General features: G+C 50.2%; 2 protein-coding genes across 6 annotated transcripts; one reads left to right on the top strand and one right to left on the bottom strand.

Annotated features, from left to right (window-relative positions):
* Positions 1-222: 222 nt before the first annotated feature.
* Positions 223-8083, bottom strand: atrip (ATR interacting protein). 4 transcript variants are annotated; one of them, XM_052076974.1, is made up of 17 exons: positions 7747-8083; positions 6717-7014; positions 6220-6315; positions 5963-6133; positions 5267-5379; positions 5046-5176; positions 4876-4947; positions 4471-4600; positions 3645-3779; positions 3200-3425; positions 3049-3123; positions 2777-2949; positions 2154-2290; positions 1928-2019; positions 1761-1835; positions 756-1044; positions 223-407 (listed from the first exon to the last, which is right to left on the bottom strand). In XM_052076974.1, the coding sequence occupies exons 2-17, from the start codon at positions 7011-7013 to the stop codon at positions 334-336; spliced, it is 2286 nt and encodes a 761-aa protein (XP_051932934.1). In that variant the 5' UTR covers position 7014; positions 7747-8083; the 3' UTR covers positions 223-333. The 4 variants fall into 4 exon arrangements, with proteins under 4 accessions (XP_051932934.1, XP_051932933.1, XP_051932935.1 ...); XM_052076973.1 differs by having other exon boundaries at positions 3645-3774; positions 4457-4600; positions 6220-6311; positions 6716-7014; positions 7747-8082; XM_052076975.1 differs by having other exon boundaries at positions 3645-3774; positions 4457-4600; positions 6220-6302; positions 6716-7014; positions 7747-8082.
* Positions 8084-9930: 1847 nt separating this feature from the next.
* On the top strand, positions 9931-17467 carry LOC127608078 (uncharacterized). Of its 2 annotated transcripts, XM_052076969.1 has the most exons (7): positions 9931-10224; positions 12006-12238; positions 12330-12432; positions 12512-12607; positions 14509-15026; positions 15483-15907; positions 16285-17467. In XM_052076969.1, exons 1-7 carry the CDS (start codon positions 10183-10185, stop codon positions 17172-17174), a joined length of 2307 nt encoding a protein of 768 aa, XP_051932929.1. In that variant the 5' UTR covers positions 9931-10182; the 3' UTR covers positions 17175-17467. The 2 variants fall into 2 exon arrangements, with proteins under 2 accessions (XP_051932929.1, XP_051932930.1); XM_052076970.1 differs by lacking the exon at positions 12006-12238.

The following is a 17467-nucleotide window of genomic DNA, read 5'->3' as shown; positions in this document are numbered from 1 at the left end:
CATTTAATTATTTGAAAACAATTACGTGGCATCATAATTTGTGGCCTATTTCTGGTATTAATACAGGCAAATCGTTTCAGGTAGGGTTGTCACAGATATTTGCAATTTGAGCCTTGCCTCGAAAAGCATTGCTTCACACTACTAATTAGACTTATGCTGCCGATTCATTTATCGATTAAATGCCATTCTTTTAAGATGACAAATTAAAGAAAATCAAAGGCATATTGAGAATCCTGTTTATTGCTAAATGGATTTTGGAGTCTGGTTCCTCCATCTTTCTGGCTCAACTTGGACTTTATTGCACATCAAGTATCGATCAAGGCGATGAACCAATCAGGAGCCGGAATCAGTGTCCATGTCGTCGGTGTCGTCGCATTCTTGACGGCAGATTTCCTCAAAGGCCAGCTCTGACGGATATGGAGGAATAATAATAATCACTTCAGAGTCATCAGGATAAATTTAAAAAATGCAATCCGGCAAAAATCTGTGGAGCGTTCTTTTTTTAAATTGGCAACCAAAAAAAATCTATAAAATCAATGTCTGGGTCGCACAAAAAAAAAAAAAATTCCAGACAAATTTTCTATTTCTTAAAGTGAGCGTCATTGAAAAATGACAAATCAGAGAATTTTCTTTTTTGGGGGGGGAAAAACCCATCAAAATTTGTCAGACCCGACCACAAACAGTCATTCTTGCATTTTTTTTGGATTGCCATTTAAAATTGTAAAGAAGAAACGATCCCCTCATTTTGGGCCGACCTTCGCTCTCGCTGAGGTCGGGGATCTTCCTGAAGATGTCGCGCAGGGCCGGGATGGCTTGGTCATACATGTGTAGCAGCGGCCTGCAACTGGCCGAGAATTCGGCGTGATGGTGGAGCAGCCGGTGAAGGAGAAGGACGCACTCGCGCAGCAGCGATGCCGGCGGTTCGCGCCACCAGTCCCTCTGTGCCCGCGAGGGGCCGACGCCTGGTGACCCGTCCGCTGGCTCCGGAGAGTCGTAAAGGTCCAACCACTGACGATGGAGAATGATCACCGACGTCTGAACCACCTGACACAGTTTTTTTTTTTTTGCCATCATTAGAAGACACGATCATTTTACTTTTGTCACAAATATATTATAAGTAGGCGGCCCGGTAGTCCAGTGGTTAGCGCGTCGGCTTCACAGTACAGAGGTACCGGGTTCGATTCCAGCTACGGCCTCCCTGTGTGGAGTTTGCATGTTCTCCCCGGGCCTGCGTGGGTTTTCTCCGGGTGCTCCGGTTTCCTCCCACATTCCAAAAACATGCGTGGCAGGCTGATTGGACACTCTAAATTGTCCCTAGGTGTGAATGTGAGCGTGGATGGTTGTTCGTCTCTGTGTGCCCTGCAATTGGCTGGCAACTGATTCAGGGTGTCCCCCGCCTACTGCCCGAAGACGGCTGGTATGGGCTCCAGCACCCCCCGCGTCCCTAGTGAGGATCAAGCGGTTCGGAAAATGGATGGATGGATATATTATAAGTTAAGTTTTGGGAGTTGGACATTTCCTGTTTTGAAATTAATGAATAATCATGCTTTATTGCGATTTCAATTATCACTCAGAAATAGTGATCATGTTTTCCCCCCATAATTGTGCAGCCCTACTTTTATTTCAAATGTTTGCTTGCAAGTTAATAGCCAAAAATCGGGCATATTGCTTGACAACTTGTGTGCAGGGGCAAAAATCACTGTTCAAATGCCTCACTGGATGTGCGTGTGTGTGTGTGTGTGTGTGTGTGTGTGTGTTACCTCAATGTTGCACTGGCAGCTGCTGTTCTGCCAGCTCTCTGCTGTCTGAGAGAGACGGTTCAACAATCGCACCACCTAGAGGAGACAAAACAAGAGCGTTAATTTAGTCTCCGATGGGAGCGTCGCAGACGACCACAAATTGTCCACCGGCGGGACGAGCCGAGCACCTGCAGTTCCATCCGGATGATCTCGCCGTGCGACGCCTTCTTGACGGGTCTTTTTCGCACGTGCTGCAGCAGCCTCAGGATGACGCAGGGTTCTGCGGAGAAGCACAAAATGCATTTGCGGCGTGGCCCTTGCGTGGAGGCGACAAACACTCAAAACCGGAACAAAAGGGAAAAGAAAAACTTCCGGAAGGCTTTTGTTGACGTCACGGTCGGGACGAAACCTCACCGTGATGGGAACAGAGTTGCCGAGTCAGCGAGGCGTGGTCACATGCGCGCACCAAGGCGGCGGTGCACTCGGCGAGGACGCGAGGCTTGCGGTGGGCCAACACGCACGCATGCAGCGCCCTCAGCACACATTGCAACCTGGGGGAGACGGATGGAGAATGTGCAAATTATTATTTTTTTTATAATAGTATTTAAAAGAAGAAATTATACAATAAGCCCTGCCCCCCCCCAAAAAAAATGCTCCCCTCACTATTAAGAGAAATCCAAATGAATTGCCGATAGACATTGGCAATGGCTAGTGATGGAAAAAAAGCAGAAAGGGGCGTGGCCTGGATGGAGCGACCAATCACAACAAGTAAGACATCATACACGTCCAATCGCAGGGCTGTTTACAATTGTAAGATGGAAAGACTGATCGGGAGAGCTTGTGAAAACTCGATAAGGTACCTGACCCCCCCCCCCCCTAAAATTTTCTCAACGGATATAGACGATTCACAAAAATGATGATCAATTTAAGAAATAAAACGGCGGATTTCCACATACCCGCGGAAAATTGCCATCCCTGGACACATAAACCATAAATATAGGCCAAAAATAGTCTTGGTCCCAAAACAAAAGCGGTACCGGTCGGCGTGCGCATTTGGTGTCCTCTCAATCAAGATGCTGGCGACCTTGACGGCGGCGACCGCCATCTCCTCCAGCCTTCCTTCACCTCCACTGGTGTGGCAGAGGCGCAACACAAACTGCAGCAAGGCACGGTGGGAGCGGAGAGCCTCCATCGCGATGGCGGCATCGGTCTGACACAACAGAGGTCGATTTCAATCGACGGCCGTGAGCGTGTAACTCCACAAAACTTCATTTTCACCCCCCCCCCCGTCCTGAAATCCGAAGCGTACTTTGTGCGTTCGGTGTCCCAATACTTGGTTTTCTGTGCCAACTTCGCTCTGTGTTGAAACAACTGCCTGGACCACCTGCAGCGCATCAAGCATGTCAGACCTCGGGTTTTCTCACACACGCGCACACGTGCGTTGTGGCGTGTCAGCAAACCTCGTCGCTGTGGTTTATTAGCAGGTAGAGGATCCTCAGCGCCGCCAGCCCCGCGTCTTCCGGACTAACGGCGTCCACCTCATCCGGCCTCCCCGGTGCCGCGGCGGCGGTGGGGCGGCGTTCCGGCGCAGACCCGGAGGAGGCCTCGCCCCGTGCATCCAGGGCCTGGCAGAGGTGGGATAAGTGCATGTCCAGCAGCGGGAGCAGAAGCACAGCCCCAGGACACCTGTTACGATTCACGGGGGTGAAAGTAAAAATGAGTGGATTGATCCAAAGACTGAAGCTGCGTAATCAAATGAAACAGATGAATAAAAAGAACAGTTCTACGAAAGGGTTAACGTGTCTCTGAAGGCGCTCCAACCATCCCCCGCAGCTATCGTGTACTGCGCAGGGTGTACGGCAATTGGCCACGGGGAGGACGAAGCGATGACGGGTTGGTGCGCACCCGTGATGGTGCTCAGCGTCGGCTGCCGCGGGTTGACTTTGACTCAGCATGTTAAGTCCCGTTATCGCCAAACTCTGGATCGGACTGAGGGGTGCTTGCGGGGCTCTGCCTTGATTCCTGCCCGCACCGGCTGACCTGCACACAAGCAATTAGGTAAAAGTTCAAGTTAATGCCCCCCCCTCCCCCCCAAAAAAAACATTGACACCCACAGGGCCACCCACATTTTACATCTAAACCAGGGGTGTCCAAACTTTTTGCCAAGGGGGCCAGATTTTATGTGGTAAAATGTCGGGGGGCCGACCTTGGCTGACATTCTTTACATTGAACAACAACATTGTTCAACAAATTTTAGTAAGCCAGTCTGTTTCACATTTCCATTTTTATTTTAATTTCAACAATCTTAAGAATTTCTTTTGCTTCATTTGAAACAGGAATTTTAAATATGACATATCAGTCAATATAAACACGGAGTGATGTCTTGTTAACTCGTGAGTGATGCCCTCTAGTGTCTAAATGCTATTACTCATTTAGTGAATGCTATTACTCATTTAGCCACTAGAGGGAAGCAGTACTCTATGAAACATCACTCACCAGTCTACGAGACCTCAGTCAATGCAACACGTGTTCCATTGCGCCCAACCTGCGGGCCAGACGGCACTGATTTTATGACGGGGGCCGAGGGCCGGATGAAATTCGACGGCCGGACTTTGGACATGCCTGATCTAAACAATCACACACATCAACACGCCCTTTTGACACAATGCGCTCTCACACACACACACACACACACACGCGCACACACACGCACACACACACGCAAGCACACCTCTTAGCAGCGGCCGAGTCGGGCTTGGCCGTCAAGCAGACGTCACTCGGGCTGATGGACAGCAGGTGCGAAAGGCAAAGACTGCTGGGAGAGAGCGGTTGCTGTAGCAACAAGCCCAACAGGACGCTACCTATGGAGCAAAAGACGGAAGCGTCATCACTCAGGTAACAAATGTTGACGCTTGAGAAATGAAGCGACATCGGGACACATCAGTCAGAAAAAGGACAACAACAAAAAATGGAAGCTTGCTTTTCAATTTTAGTCAAGAAGAGGCTGAGCGCAGGAGGAAAGGAGAGCACTGCCCGTGTTAGTTTGCCGGCACCCCGCCCCCACTTTTTTCGCTGAGATGAATGAAGCTTTGGTGGTCATGAGTGAGCTGACAAAAAAAAAAAAACGACATCTGACCTCGGTGCAGCTGATGTGGCGGCCGGTTGCACTTGAACGGATCGGGCCAGGCTACTTCCTGCTTGTCAACACCTGCATTGCAAAATTGCCACCAGAATTTTCCTTTCAACGCGGTCCGATGTCCACCCCCCACCCCCACACCTCCCCGCACCCCTCCTCCCGTGCCTCACCGTCCATGTGCATCTTGCCGGGAGTTTTGAGTGGTGCAGCGAATGTCTCCTTGGTAATGAAGCCGTTTCCTGTCGCCGAGGAGGAGCCGCTACTGCCACGCTGAAGGGAAAGCCCGTTGGGCACTTTGGAGCTAAGCAACACGCACGCACGCACGCACGCAGATCGTTACTTTTCCTTCGACTCAAAGCTGGCGTCTCACGCCGAACGGAGAATGGCGGACCTGTTTCGCGGCAGCGGCGACGCCGGCTTGCTCCTGTCGGCGCTCAGCAGTTTGCCTTTCATCTCGTTGATCTCGGCTTCTTTGAACTGCAACTCCGACTGCAGCGACTGAACCTGCGAGCAAAACATGGCAGGCTCCTTGTCACACCCAACCAAGGAGTCCGAGACCGCATCCCCAAAATGCTTTCGAGGTCATTCACATTTTTTGTGCGTTGAATCATGTGTGAAGGGTAAAACGAGATACATTTAATTTTAGATGGCCTCTCCAAAGCTTTTGGGGTCCCATTCTACTTGAATCAGAGTCCTCAGAAATTACCGATAGACGACAGAGGATGGTGGAAAGATCCTCAACTTGAACGTAGTTCCTCGGCACCAAGACAACACAAGAAGGACTACTTTTTGGACAATGAGAAGCCCCTGAACTACCTTTGACACTGTTCCGTCACACAGAGATGCCGAAAGACTGTGCGAAAGCACCACTTTTGTCTAAACGGAGCTCCTAAACTCATTCTAACACATATCCTTGGCACCAAAATGCCACAAGAGGTTGGGCAAAGTGTCTCAACTCATTTCAGTAGACTTCCTTGGCACACCACAAGATGGCCTCAGCACAGAAAAGGTTTTTCAGTGCGTAAATGTGTGAAACGGGTGCGTTCAAGAGTCGCAAAGAGCAGGGATGGGGGTTGAGTCTACTTGCCTTCTTGTTGAGCTCCTTCTCCTTGTCGCTCTGCTCCCTCTGCTTCTGCCTCTCCAGCAGGGCCAGGGCTTGCCTCTGGGTTTCCTTCTCCTGGTGGGCTCCTCTCAGCGAGTCCCTGAGGACCCGGATCTCACCGTTTTTCGACACAATCTCCTCCTCCACCTCTTTCAGCTGGCCACATGAAACAAAGAGACCACAGACTTCAGCGCTATTGTGTTCCGCCTCCACGGTGGACATTTGGAGACGCACCGGCTCACCTTCCTGCGGAGATCTGCATGCTGAGCCTCCAGCAGGATGTAGGTGTCCTCTCGATGGGCACCAATCTGCCCAGGCCTGTTGCCTGAACGCCCTCCCGTCAAAATAAATAAGTACAAATAAAATAAAATGAATAAATAAAGCCTACACCAGTGTTTCAAACCAAGGCGCATGTTGTACATTTGAACCACACACACACATATGTACATATGTTTTATGAAACATTAATTCATTCATCTATTTTCTAAGCTTATAATCATAAGCTGGAGCCTATCCCAGCTGTTTTCGGGCTGTAGGCGGGGTACACCCTGAACCGGTTGTCAACCAATAGCCATTTGAAGTGAAATACAGAACCATTTTTGCACCATTTGCGTACAATTGTGAAACTTCACACGGTCCATCAGCTGATCCCTCAAATGATACGAATGGAATTTGCGCTTTTAACCGCACTTTAAAGTTTTGGCCCTGAAGAGAGAGATTGGTGAGCACATAACTCACCTGTTGGCTCTTTGTCAGGTGCTCCCCAACGTCCGCTCTTGCCACCAAGACCGCCATTGTTCTCTCTGGTGGAGGGTTGAAATCCTGACCCGTGCGCTTGTTCTAATACATGTTTACTTGCCTCTTTGGACCCGAAAACCGACGCCAAGCCGATAGCCTGCGAGGCAATGATGTCGATTTCGTCCAGGTCATCCTGAGTGAAGTCGTCATCGTCCCCAAAGGGGTCGACTTCGACAGGATCCGCCTTTGGGACATCCTGGTTCAAGCCTCTGAGGCGCTTGCAGGGAGGGAAGGCCATGCTATGTATGAGAGACAAAATGAAAGCGTCTCAAAGCAGGTATCCATGGATCTATGATTTATTAGGGAGGTTGGGTGTAGAGCTTGTGGATTATTTGAAGCAAACAATGGCCTTGTAGCGCCATAAATGACTGAAATAATGTTTACCAGAGCCATAATTGTGACTTTAAAGGTTGTGTTTTCCTGCATTTAAAATTTGAAGGTGGCCACTTCCCTAATCTAGCTGTAAAAATTCTGTACTCTAAATGTTAACAAAACAAAAATTGCTTGACCGTGTTTAGACTTTTTAGGGAGGACACTGATTGCACTGGACTACAGAGAGAACATGATGGGGAAAATAGCAGGTTTAAATCTAATGCCTCCTAAATGTGTTATTAACTGGGCCACATTCAGCCAAATGAAAGGTAATTGCTTGCTGTTTAATAGCAGACACCTGTTGAGTTTGTTGCAGTGAATTTAATCAATATCGAACAAACAAAGAGCCCACAATCTTAATCGGTGTTTTCGTATATTATCATTTCAGGAAAAATCGGACGTTAAATAACAATACAATCCATGTAAATAATTAATGATACAAATAGTGTTTGTTTAGCCAGATGAAGGGCGCATACGAATGATTGGAATGCTGTCTCAATTTGAAGCAGGAGAAAATTCTCCGAAACATTAAAAAAGGGAATCCAACCATTTTATTCTAATCTTGCTGATCTTTTGAAGTAAATTGTGTGCGTTTTTACCTGTGAGTCCGGTGCTGTCAAATAGCACAACCACCGAATTACCACAATGAATGGCAGTTTAGCCGACTGCTAGGCTAACGGAGCACAATCCCAGTCAACGAGATGTTTGAACGATGTGCAACCGCGTTGTTACACGGAGTGCATCTGCATCACTCCGTCGCGAAAATGTGCGTCGAGCTAACGCATCGGTGAAAAAATAATTCTCGGTTTAAACGACCCACGCAGTATGAGTAGCGAAAGGAAGAAACTAGTTTTCGTCCCTCAACTCTCCATGCAAATGACTAATCCGACCAATGAAAACACGGTTTGGATTTGTTTTTTGGACCAATCTGAGTAACGCCATTTTTTATGCTACGGGTACCTGGTTAAGACAAACGGCACCGATTTGAGCATTCAACCGCGGTTGTATACAGATTACAAGTGAATATTGTTTAATTGTTGATTTACTGCTTGTATCCGTACATTATGTCGTTTACATTATGCATTGTGTATGTTTTGGTTTTCACGGAAGTTTGTTTACGAATTCAGTTAAAAATTACTCATTTCATCTCGTTTTTGTGTGTCCTCTTCAGCTATTACCGTACTTTCTTCAATCGAAAACGAGCAAATAGTTTATAATGGTATTCTTATAGGTTCTATTAGGTCATACTGTGTATAGAAATGATAATAACTCATATTTACGTATCTAAAAGTAGCCAAAATCCCATGGAACAGAAACTCGTGTTAAAACAATCCCTGTCTACTGCTCATTACCGCCCTCTAAAGGCAAAAGGTAGAAATTCATCAATCCCCATTACTACGCATCCAGATGCTCTCCTACATATGAGAATGCAGGGTAGCATCCAGCATCTCACTGTGGGACGAATACAGCAAAACGTCTTCCAACTCACATCCCTCACTGAACAGCCAAAACAATGAACCATTTGGTCCCACTTTGTGTGTGTGTGTGTGTGTGTGTGTGTGTGTGTGGCTGCTGGATGTTACCCTGCATTCTCGTACATAGGAGAGCATCCATGCATCTTCTCTCTTAGCAACAGCAAGTGTGTGTTCCATTAATAGACAGGCAGGTCTGAGACACTCTGTGTGCGTGCATGTGGGAGAGGGAGAGACATGCATACACACAATACTCGCCCCCCCCCCCCCTCACCCCTGCCTCGTTCTCGAGCCCTGAAATGGCAGAGCTCAGCGAAAGGCACCATGATGCATTGCAGCCATCTCACACACATACACACACACACACGTATATACTGGGTTGGTATCCATAGCAACTGAAGCACCAGGGCAGGATCGGTAATTATGATGGAAGGCTTCATGCATGTGAGCATGAGGTGTAACACTGTGAAAGCGCGTGACTTTATCCCGCCTCCGTTACGGCTGTGATACGATACCTGCAAAGGTAGAAAATTGCCAAGTTGACTTGGTGTCGCCCATTCAGAGTTGTGGCGACAGAATGGCAACAGGGGGAAAAAGGACGAAAACTGACATCAGCATGGAAGGGGAAAACAAAGACAGTAGCTACTTTCACACAGCAACCCTGCAAAATTGCCGCATCAGAGGTATAATATTCGTTTAGAATTGATTTGCTTTTTAACCAGAACCAATAGGGAAATAGACGCACGTCCACAAGCGCAATGCATAAAATTTCAGAGCGCTTTGTAATTTTGGAGTAGCGTGGAAATATTTAAACTTGTTTGTTTTTGAATAGAAAGTCTTTTCATCAAACATTTCACACACATAATAAAATTATTCTCTGAACAGCCTAGAAAGGGTGCTGGTTTTACAGTTGAAATGTACAACAGTTTTTAAGACCACAGGGGCGAAGAAATGAGTGTCACATGTAAAACGTCCGCACAACATTGCATCAACTTCACATTGGTACGATTCCTAAATATGGACCAGAGGTGAAAAGCTCAGGCGTGGTGATTTTACGTGACCTCTGCGTCAAAGGGGAAATCTTCACATTCTGCGAAGATGGATAAAGTGTTTCCTCTGCATTCGTCTCCGCATCCAGGCTACCCCCCATTTGCACACGTCCGCTTCTCCCTCGGAGGCGATGGCATCCCGAAGGGAGCCCGCAGCAGCCCCGATTGGCTCCCGGTCCGAGCAGGCGGGCCAATCGGATTCCTCCCCGGGCTGCGTGTGTTTCTCCCCCCCCCCCCCCCCCCCCGCCCTCCCTCGACTCCACCGCCTTGCACATCACTTTCACGCTTTTACGGTGCTGCACGGATGTGCGGGTGCTTGACGGCGGGTTTTTCATGGGCCGTGATGATGGAGGAGGGGGAGGGGCGCGACGCACAGGATGCAGAGATTCTGAGGAAATAAACGAGGAGAAGGCCGTGGAATTGTGACCAGACATCAGAAGCGACGAGGAGGAGGAGGAGGAGGAGGAGGAGAGCAGTCGTTGTTCATCTGCACAGGAGCCCGGCATCTTCCGCTATGGGCTGCTGGCTCTCGGGACCGTGGGTGGGCGACGCAGCAGTAAGTACCACCAAACAACAATTTGGCTAAAGATGCTGGGCATGAATTTGTGTGTGTGTGTGGGTGAAATCTGTCCATCCCGTGCGTGGCCCTCATACCTGCAAACTTTTAGTTTCGGCGTAACCTCTAAAATATGAGCGTGAACGCGAGAGCGCCGCATCCTCGAGATATAACCTCATATTTCCCCATCATTCTGTCTGTTGGCGGCAAAAAAAAAACAAAAAAACACGCACTCCGTCAGCCATTTTGTGCTTCTCAGTTCCAGTTCTGCGTATGCCCGCGTGCTTGCGCTGGCGAGTGCGCGCGAGTGCGAGGCAGTCTACGCCGCCTCGCCATAATATTAGGCACGTGCCCTCTCGATGTTCAGCGCCGGAATTCCGCCTTTGAAATGACAATTTAAAAGGAGAAGTAATATTTAGTCGGACGGACATAAAAATCAAGGAAAGTCTTTTTGTGAGGAACTATAATGATTGCTCTAGGCCAAGCGGCAGCACCTGTTATTTTCTTTCCGAAAGGGAAGGCGTTTATTTGTTGAAGTTGAGGGCACATCCTTATAAAATAACCCGACAAATATTGATTGTACTTGCTTGTTATTGCAATACTAGGGGAGGTATTTATTCCATGAAGTGGACTACGCTTCCTGGGGAGTATTTTACTCGCCTTTGCTGAAGCATCGATTTGAGGGGGGGTATTTATTTGATCATTTCAGTCAGTTATTCCATTTTTTTTCTGGCCTTCGCGGGAGGCGTCAATTTGCATGTTAAAATCGAAAAATGCATCTCAACTTTGCAGATCTTCATCCTGACCAGTATTTATTGTCCAATAATTTTTACAAGGCGTTTTTTGGGTAGATGACACCTTAATTCCGGAGATCTAGCATTCAATTCGCATTCGGTGACTATTTGAGGGCAGGCGTTTAGCTGAACAATGTTCCCAAACTCTTTGGAACTGCTTTGAATTAATGTAAGTTCAATAACAAACATGCGGATAAATGCACTGACCTGAATAGTTGGTCGGCGTGTGTGCGCGTGCGTGTGTGTGTGTGTTTGCCTAGATGTGTATTTGAAAGTAGAGCAGGGTGACTCATGGATGTGATGTGATGCAGCTCATGCGTATCATTTGATGTGTGCTGAGCCATGTGTGTGTATGCGTGCGTGCGCGTGCCACCACGTCCATCTTACTCCCGTCACAAGGCTGCAGCAAACTCGGAAAGAAGGCCGCGCGAACGTCTAGGGGCGGAACGCCGCGTTCTGACCCAGTTGCATAATGACGACTGCGCCGCGGTTCGAAACGGAAGCTGCGACCGCGATCATTTGCGTGATCCCGCTGCAAAATGTGCAAAGGCAGCCGATGACATCACGGTGACATCGGCGGGGGTTTTTTTTGTCAGCTCCGACTTGAGAACATGGCGAGCTTGTTTTCACGTGTGAAAGGAAGAAGACGAGGAAGAGGCGGAGGAGGAAGAGTAGGGAACACCTGCTGTTTGCCTACAGACAGGATAAAGCTCGGAAATTATAATTGGACCACGTGAGGCGAATCATCCAAGAATCTGCGAGCGCGCAAAGACTGCTTAGGTGATAGTGAGGAACTCCAGAGGCAAAAGATAAAAAACTGATCACTCACGTAATAGGCCAGTAGAAGCGATTCTGGTTCGGCTGTAGATTTGAGGACTTATCACCTCCCCTCAAACCTGAAAAGACTGACGACTGGTCAGGTTCTACTGTGGATCTCTGTAGTCCGAAGTATGTTTACCGGTACGGGTCTCATTCCTTCCCCCTTAGCAAAGTAGCGGGCGCAGCCTGGCACACCTGAGCCAACGGGACGCGCTGCGCATCCTCTCAGCCAGTCAGCTCCCCGTCACCATGCAGGTCAAAAGCCAGAGGGGCCGCGGCGGTGTGGAGGCGGACCCCCGGGGCACCTGGGAGGCCCTGCCCCTCAACCTGCAGCACCTCAACCTGCCCCTGCCCAGGATGCCGGCGGGGCTCAACGCTCCCAGCCCTACCTATCAGGACAGGTGATCAACAGCTTCACATCAGATGATATAATTGACCCCCCACCCCCCAAAAAAAGTCAACTGTACTAAAAGTTGTTCCCCTTCCTCCCAGACATTATTTTGGCCACTTGTCTCTACCGCAAGATCACTACGACGGAGGACACTACGGCTACCTGTCCAGCTCTCCAATTGACACTGTGGACATGAGCCACCAGGTAACGGGCGCACGGCCAGACGTGGATTGATCAGGGCGCTTTGCGCACGTTCCCGCCTTCACGTTTCTTGTTCATTCAGGACCCGGAAGTGAGTGGCCGGCGATCTAAGGGGCAGAACTGCCTGTTGGGATGTTGCAACATCAACCTCGATGAGCCCAAAGGATACCGCAGCCAGGTAACAAGTCAAGTCAAGTCAAGAGTATTTCTCGAGCACTTTCAAACAGCCATCGCTGCATACAAAGTGCTGTACATGGAGCGATTTAACATACACAATAAACAGTAAGACAAATCGGTAATAAAGGCGGTAGAAAGCACCAAACAGTAAAATCAAGAACAAATCTAAGTCATGCTGAGTCGAATGCCAAAGAATACAAGTGAGTTTTGAGGAGGCTTGCCGAATGTTCAGTGGGAGGTCCATGGAGCGATTTAACATGCACAATAAACAGTAAGACAAATCGGTAATAAAGGCGGTAGAAAGCACCAAACAGTAAAATCAAGAACAAATCTAAGTCATGCTGAGTCGAATGCCAAAGAATACAAGTGAGTTTTGAGGAGGCTTGCCGAATGTTCAGTGGGAGGTCCATGGAGCGATTGAACATACACAATAAACAGTAAGACGAATCGGTAATAAAGGCGGTAGAAAGCACCAAGCAGTAAAATCAAGAACAAATCCACGGCGCTGTCATAGCTCAGCGAGAAATTCATTGCTCCAAAAAAAAAAAAATAGTAATTTATTTACGACAAATCTTTGTGTAACGTGGGGGACCAGCATCAGTAGGGGGCGGGTGAGGGGGCGAAGGGGGGGGGGGGGATCAGCGCTCTCGGGCCCTCGATGGCGCAGCAAACACAACGATTAACGACAGTACAAAAGTAGCATCCAAAAATAAGATAAGATAAGATAAGATAAGATAAGATAAGATAAGATAAGATAAGATAAGATAAGATACCCACACTGGGGGAAATTTACAGCCTCCAGAAGCAAGAATGTAGGTAGAACGAAGAAAGAAGAAAAAAAAACAACAAACACCGTTCAATTAAGTGCAATATAAACACAAAATGGATCAATCGCAGTGCTATTTACAATTGTCTCTCACATTCATTCATTCATTCATCTTCCGAGCCGCTTGATCCTCACTAGGGTCGCGGGGGGTGCTGGAGCCTATCCCAGCTGTCTCCGGGCAGTAGGCGGGGGACACGCTGAATCGGTTGCCAGCCAATCGCAGGGCACACATAGACGAACAACCATTCACACTCACACTCACACCTAGGGACAATTTAGAGCGTCCAATCAGCCTGCAACGCATGTTTTTGGAATGTGGGAGGAAACCGGAGCACCCGGAGAAAACCCACGCAGGCCCGGGGAGAACATGCAAACTCCACACAGGGAGGCCGGAGCTGGAACCGAACCCGGTACCTCTGCACTGTGAAGCCGACGTGCTAACCACTGGACTACCGGGCCGCCTATTATTATTATTATTATTATTATTATTATTATTATTATTATTGCTATTTTTATTCAGCAGCCTGACAGCAGTCGGTAGGAACGAGCGTCTGCATCTCTCCTTCTTGCAGCGCGGGTGTAACAGTCTCTGGCTGAAGGAGCTACCAAGTGCTGTCAGGGCGGGCTGGAGGGGGTGGGAGGGACTGGCCATCATAGCTTTTAGCTTAGTTAGCATCCTTCTGTTGAACGCGATGACACTCTTTAAACAAATCCATTCTTCCATCTTCACCATCGCTTATCCTGAAGAGGGTCGCGGGGGAGTTGCCGGAGCCGATTCCGGACGCCTTTGGGCGGAAGGCGGACTATGCCATGAACTGGTCGCTAGCCGGTCGGAGAGCACATATAGAGACAAATAACCATTCGAAGCCACACCCGCACCGTCACTCAGCTGGAACCGACCCCACGCTGCCCGCACGCAAGTCACGGAGGTCAATTGTATACCGATTTTAAATATGAAGTATGCACCGATATGGCTCGATAATGCGAAACACCCGCTGCAGGCGCAGAAAGGCCAGATCGTCAGGTCCGACTCGTGCCAACAAAGCACACCTCACCCTAAACCCGTCTTCTTGCAGACGGACGATGACGACTACATGCCGGACAAGCCCATGGGCTTCCTCCCCCTCCACCACGAGCTGGATAGCGGCCTCGGCTGGACCGACGGGTCCCTCCACCAAGGTGACCTCTCCGGGCTGGAGACGGAGGAGGCCGGCTTGGAGGATTGCCACTCCCACGGAGCCTTGGGCCCCGGCGGCTGCGGGGCCTTCGGACCCGGCGGCGGCGGCGGCTCGCCTTCCTCAGAGTCCTTCATCTCGTCGGAACTCAGCGACTCGGGCTTCTACAGCACCGGCGAGTTCCGCCACTTCCAAAGGATGCTGGAAAAGCGCATGCGGCTGTACAACGCCAGGCTGCAGCACCAGGGAGAGACGTGCGAGAGGCGGGAGCGTCGTGACAGCTGCCCCATGAGCCACCGCGAGCTGCTGGAGGCCATCCCCGAGACGCTCACCATGCAGCCCCCGTGTCAGCACATGCAGATGGGGATGGAGGAGGCCGCCGGGTCCGTCTTGGACGTGCCGAACCGTGGACTTTTCAGGTATGGTTGGTGGCGGGAAAAGCACATTCACATTCACGCCCGTGGACGATCGAGAGGCTTCACTGAAGCTTCCGTGCATATTTTTGTGGGAGGAGGCCGGAGGGGGGGGGGGGGGACAATGCACACTGAACAACTCTGAACCGCGGAACAAATCTGCTAACCACTTCTGCTGCCCATGCAACAGAAAATCAGTTGTATCCAAAAACCACGTTCATTCAAAGCCGAGAGACGGGACTTGTCTCCATGGCAACAGCCAAGAATCTCTTGCGCAAGCGTGAAAATTTGAGGGAAACGTCTGAGTGGCTGCTAAATGAGAATAACGTAGCGTGTGTGTACATTTGGAAAAAACTGAATTTGTTTAATACTATACTGTGACACTGTAAAATAATTTGGCGTTATCCGTTGCATTTGTTCTCTGAATATGGTGAACACTCCCGTAACTCGTTTTGTTTCCAGGGTGTCATCGGTCCAGTTCCACAAAGCCGACCGGCCCTGCCTGAACCGCCACAGCTCCAGCAGCGGGGCTCTCTTCAACCCCTCCCACGGCCACACGGTCGCGCCGCGACTGAGCGGCCCGGTCCTCTCCACCTGCAGTACGCCCTCCAGCCACCGGAGGCCGCTGGCTCCCGTGCATCCGCCACCTCACCAGGGTTCCAGCTCGCTGGGGATGCTGAGGAGAAGCCGTACCCTGCACCACCGCCCCCCGCAGCAAGAGTACCGGCGTAGGGCCAGCCACCCGGCCTCGCCCTCCTATTGCGCTGCCACCCTGCACCACTGCGGAGGGGTCCCGCCTCATGGCGTCCTGCAGCCGGGCCTGCCGGAGGAAAGCGAGATGGGGGCGGACGTTATGGCTTCCCCTCTCTCTGCGCAGCAGCACCCAGGTACCGCGGGGCGCACGAAAATATTCTTTGAACCATTCACGATGGCCGACCAATACGGTTCATTGAAAAGCTATAAATATATAGTTCATGAGTTAAAGAATAAACATAAACATTCGTAACCCCTTCATGTTTGTTATAACCAACAAAGATGCATTTTGGGTGGTACATTGCCCTTTGTATTTAACATCGTAACAGCGGAACGTCTTGTTTTTTAAAAACTGCACGATCAAAATATATTTTGGAGTATATGCTCGGACCCAGTCTGCACGGATGATGAGCCACAGAAGGCCCGCAAGGTGTAGTTTGAACAACCCCACGATCAACTCAGGTAAAAATGCACTTTTGACGATACGCCACATCTTTTGTCTTTCATGCAGTGCACATCCGGGTGCCCAGCACCCACGAGTTGCATTACAACGCCGGCCCCAACGCCCACCACGACTGGTGGCAGCAAATGAGCTTGATGCCCGACCCGCTGGCGGCGGAGCGAGACGAGCAGATGGAAAGGCAACAAATGGAGAAAAGTCTGGAGAGGGAGGCGCAGATTCAAGAGGAGCTGGAGCGAGAGATGCAAAGGAGCCGAGCGGCCAGGGAGCAGCGGCACCTCCAGGGGGCGCTCCACCCCGCCCAGCCGGGGGACGTCAACGACACGTGGCCCAAGCCGGCGAGTCGCCAGTCCCAGGGTGGCGGCGGAGGAGCCCGAGGCCTTTACAGCACCCTCGAGGGCCACACAGGAGCAACCCCGACGACCATTGCTCCGGATTCAAAGAACGACCGAGCGGACGCTCAGCCGCCGACTTCCGCTCCGCAACCCAAAGCCGGCGCAACCTCCCGGGTGTCCAGGAACCAGCTGTTAAGGGATCGTGCGTCGCAGCTGGCCGACGAGCGCAGCGGGATGAGCACGGACGAAGAGACCAGCGCCGACATGCTGCTGGGTCGCTACTGGAGCCGGACGGAGAGGAGAGAACACTTCCTGCTGGCCCGCGAGCAGAAGCAGCAGCAGGCCAGGGGAGGGGGGGCGTCCGGCTTGGGGTCCGGGCCGCCCCGCTCCCCCGTGCCCGACGCCCGGGTGGGCGGCGGGCTGATGGACGCGCGCTGCAACACGGTGCTGGAGATGAGCCAGAGGAAGCTGAGTCGTCTGAGGAACCGCAAGATGTTGGACGACTGGACCACGGTGGAGGAGCTGCTGACTCACGGGACCAGACTGGACAGCCACGACCAGGCCATGCTGTGCGCCAGCCCCCTGCTCACCGTCACCACCGTCTAGAATGGGGATTCTCAAACCCCCCACCCCCCCACTCCCCACTCTCACACACACACAGGGAAAACCTTTCCAAGGGACAGGAATGAAAAATTTACATAGTTCCCCAGAAAAGAAATGCTACCTTATCATGTCAGGATGAAGTCCTCATCCTCCGAGAATACATTTTTCAAGATGAAATATTTTTTTGGGTGAAGTCACAGTTCAAGAGTGCAATTCCTTCTTATAATATTACACATTTAATTCCATAAAATTTATCGTCTACTAAAATGGGAAAACGTCCCCTCAAAAAAAAAAAA

This window comes from Hippocampus zosterae, chromosome 9, assembly GCF_025434085.1.
Source record: "Hippocampus zosterae strain Florida chromosome 9, ASM2543408v3, whole genome shotgun sequence".
Lineage (NCBI taxonomy): Eukaryota > Metazoa > Chordata > Actinopteri > Syngnathiformes > Syngnathidae > Hippocampus > Hippocampus zosterae.
The sequence above is the reverse complement of the archived record's forward strand: the minus strand, read 5'-3'. Positions and strand labels throughout refer to the sequence as shown.

Bases quoted from the DNA above. Each gene is read 5' to 3' on its own strand.
- atrip (XM_052076971.1), bottom strand. From the start codon at position 7,013: ATGGCCTTCCCTCCCTGCAAGCGCCTCAGAGGCTTGAACCAGGATGTC. The intron at 2,020-2,153 runs GTGAGGTTTCGT...GCTTCTCCGCAG, and splicing joins GCAACTCTGTTCCCATCACG to AACCCTGCGTCATCCTGAGG. The intron at 1,836-1,927 runs GTGCTCGGCTCG...TGTCTCCTCTAG, and splicing joins TCATCCGGATGGAACTGCAG to GTGGTGCGATTGTTGAACCG.
- LOC127608078 (XM_052076969.1), top strand. From the start codon at position 10,183: ATGGGCTGCTGGCTCTCGGGACCGTGGGTGGGCGACGCAGCA. The intron at 10,225-12,005 runs GTAAGTACCACC...CTTCCCCCTTAG, and splicing joins CGTGGGTGGGCGACGCAGCA to CAAAGTAGCGGGCGCAGCCT. The intron at 15,908-16,284 runs GTACCGCGGGGC...TCTTTCATGCAG, and splicing joins CTCTGCGCAGCAGCACCCAG to TGCACATCCGGGTGCCCAGC.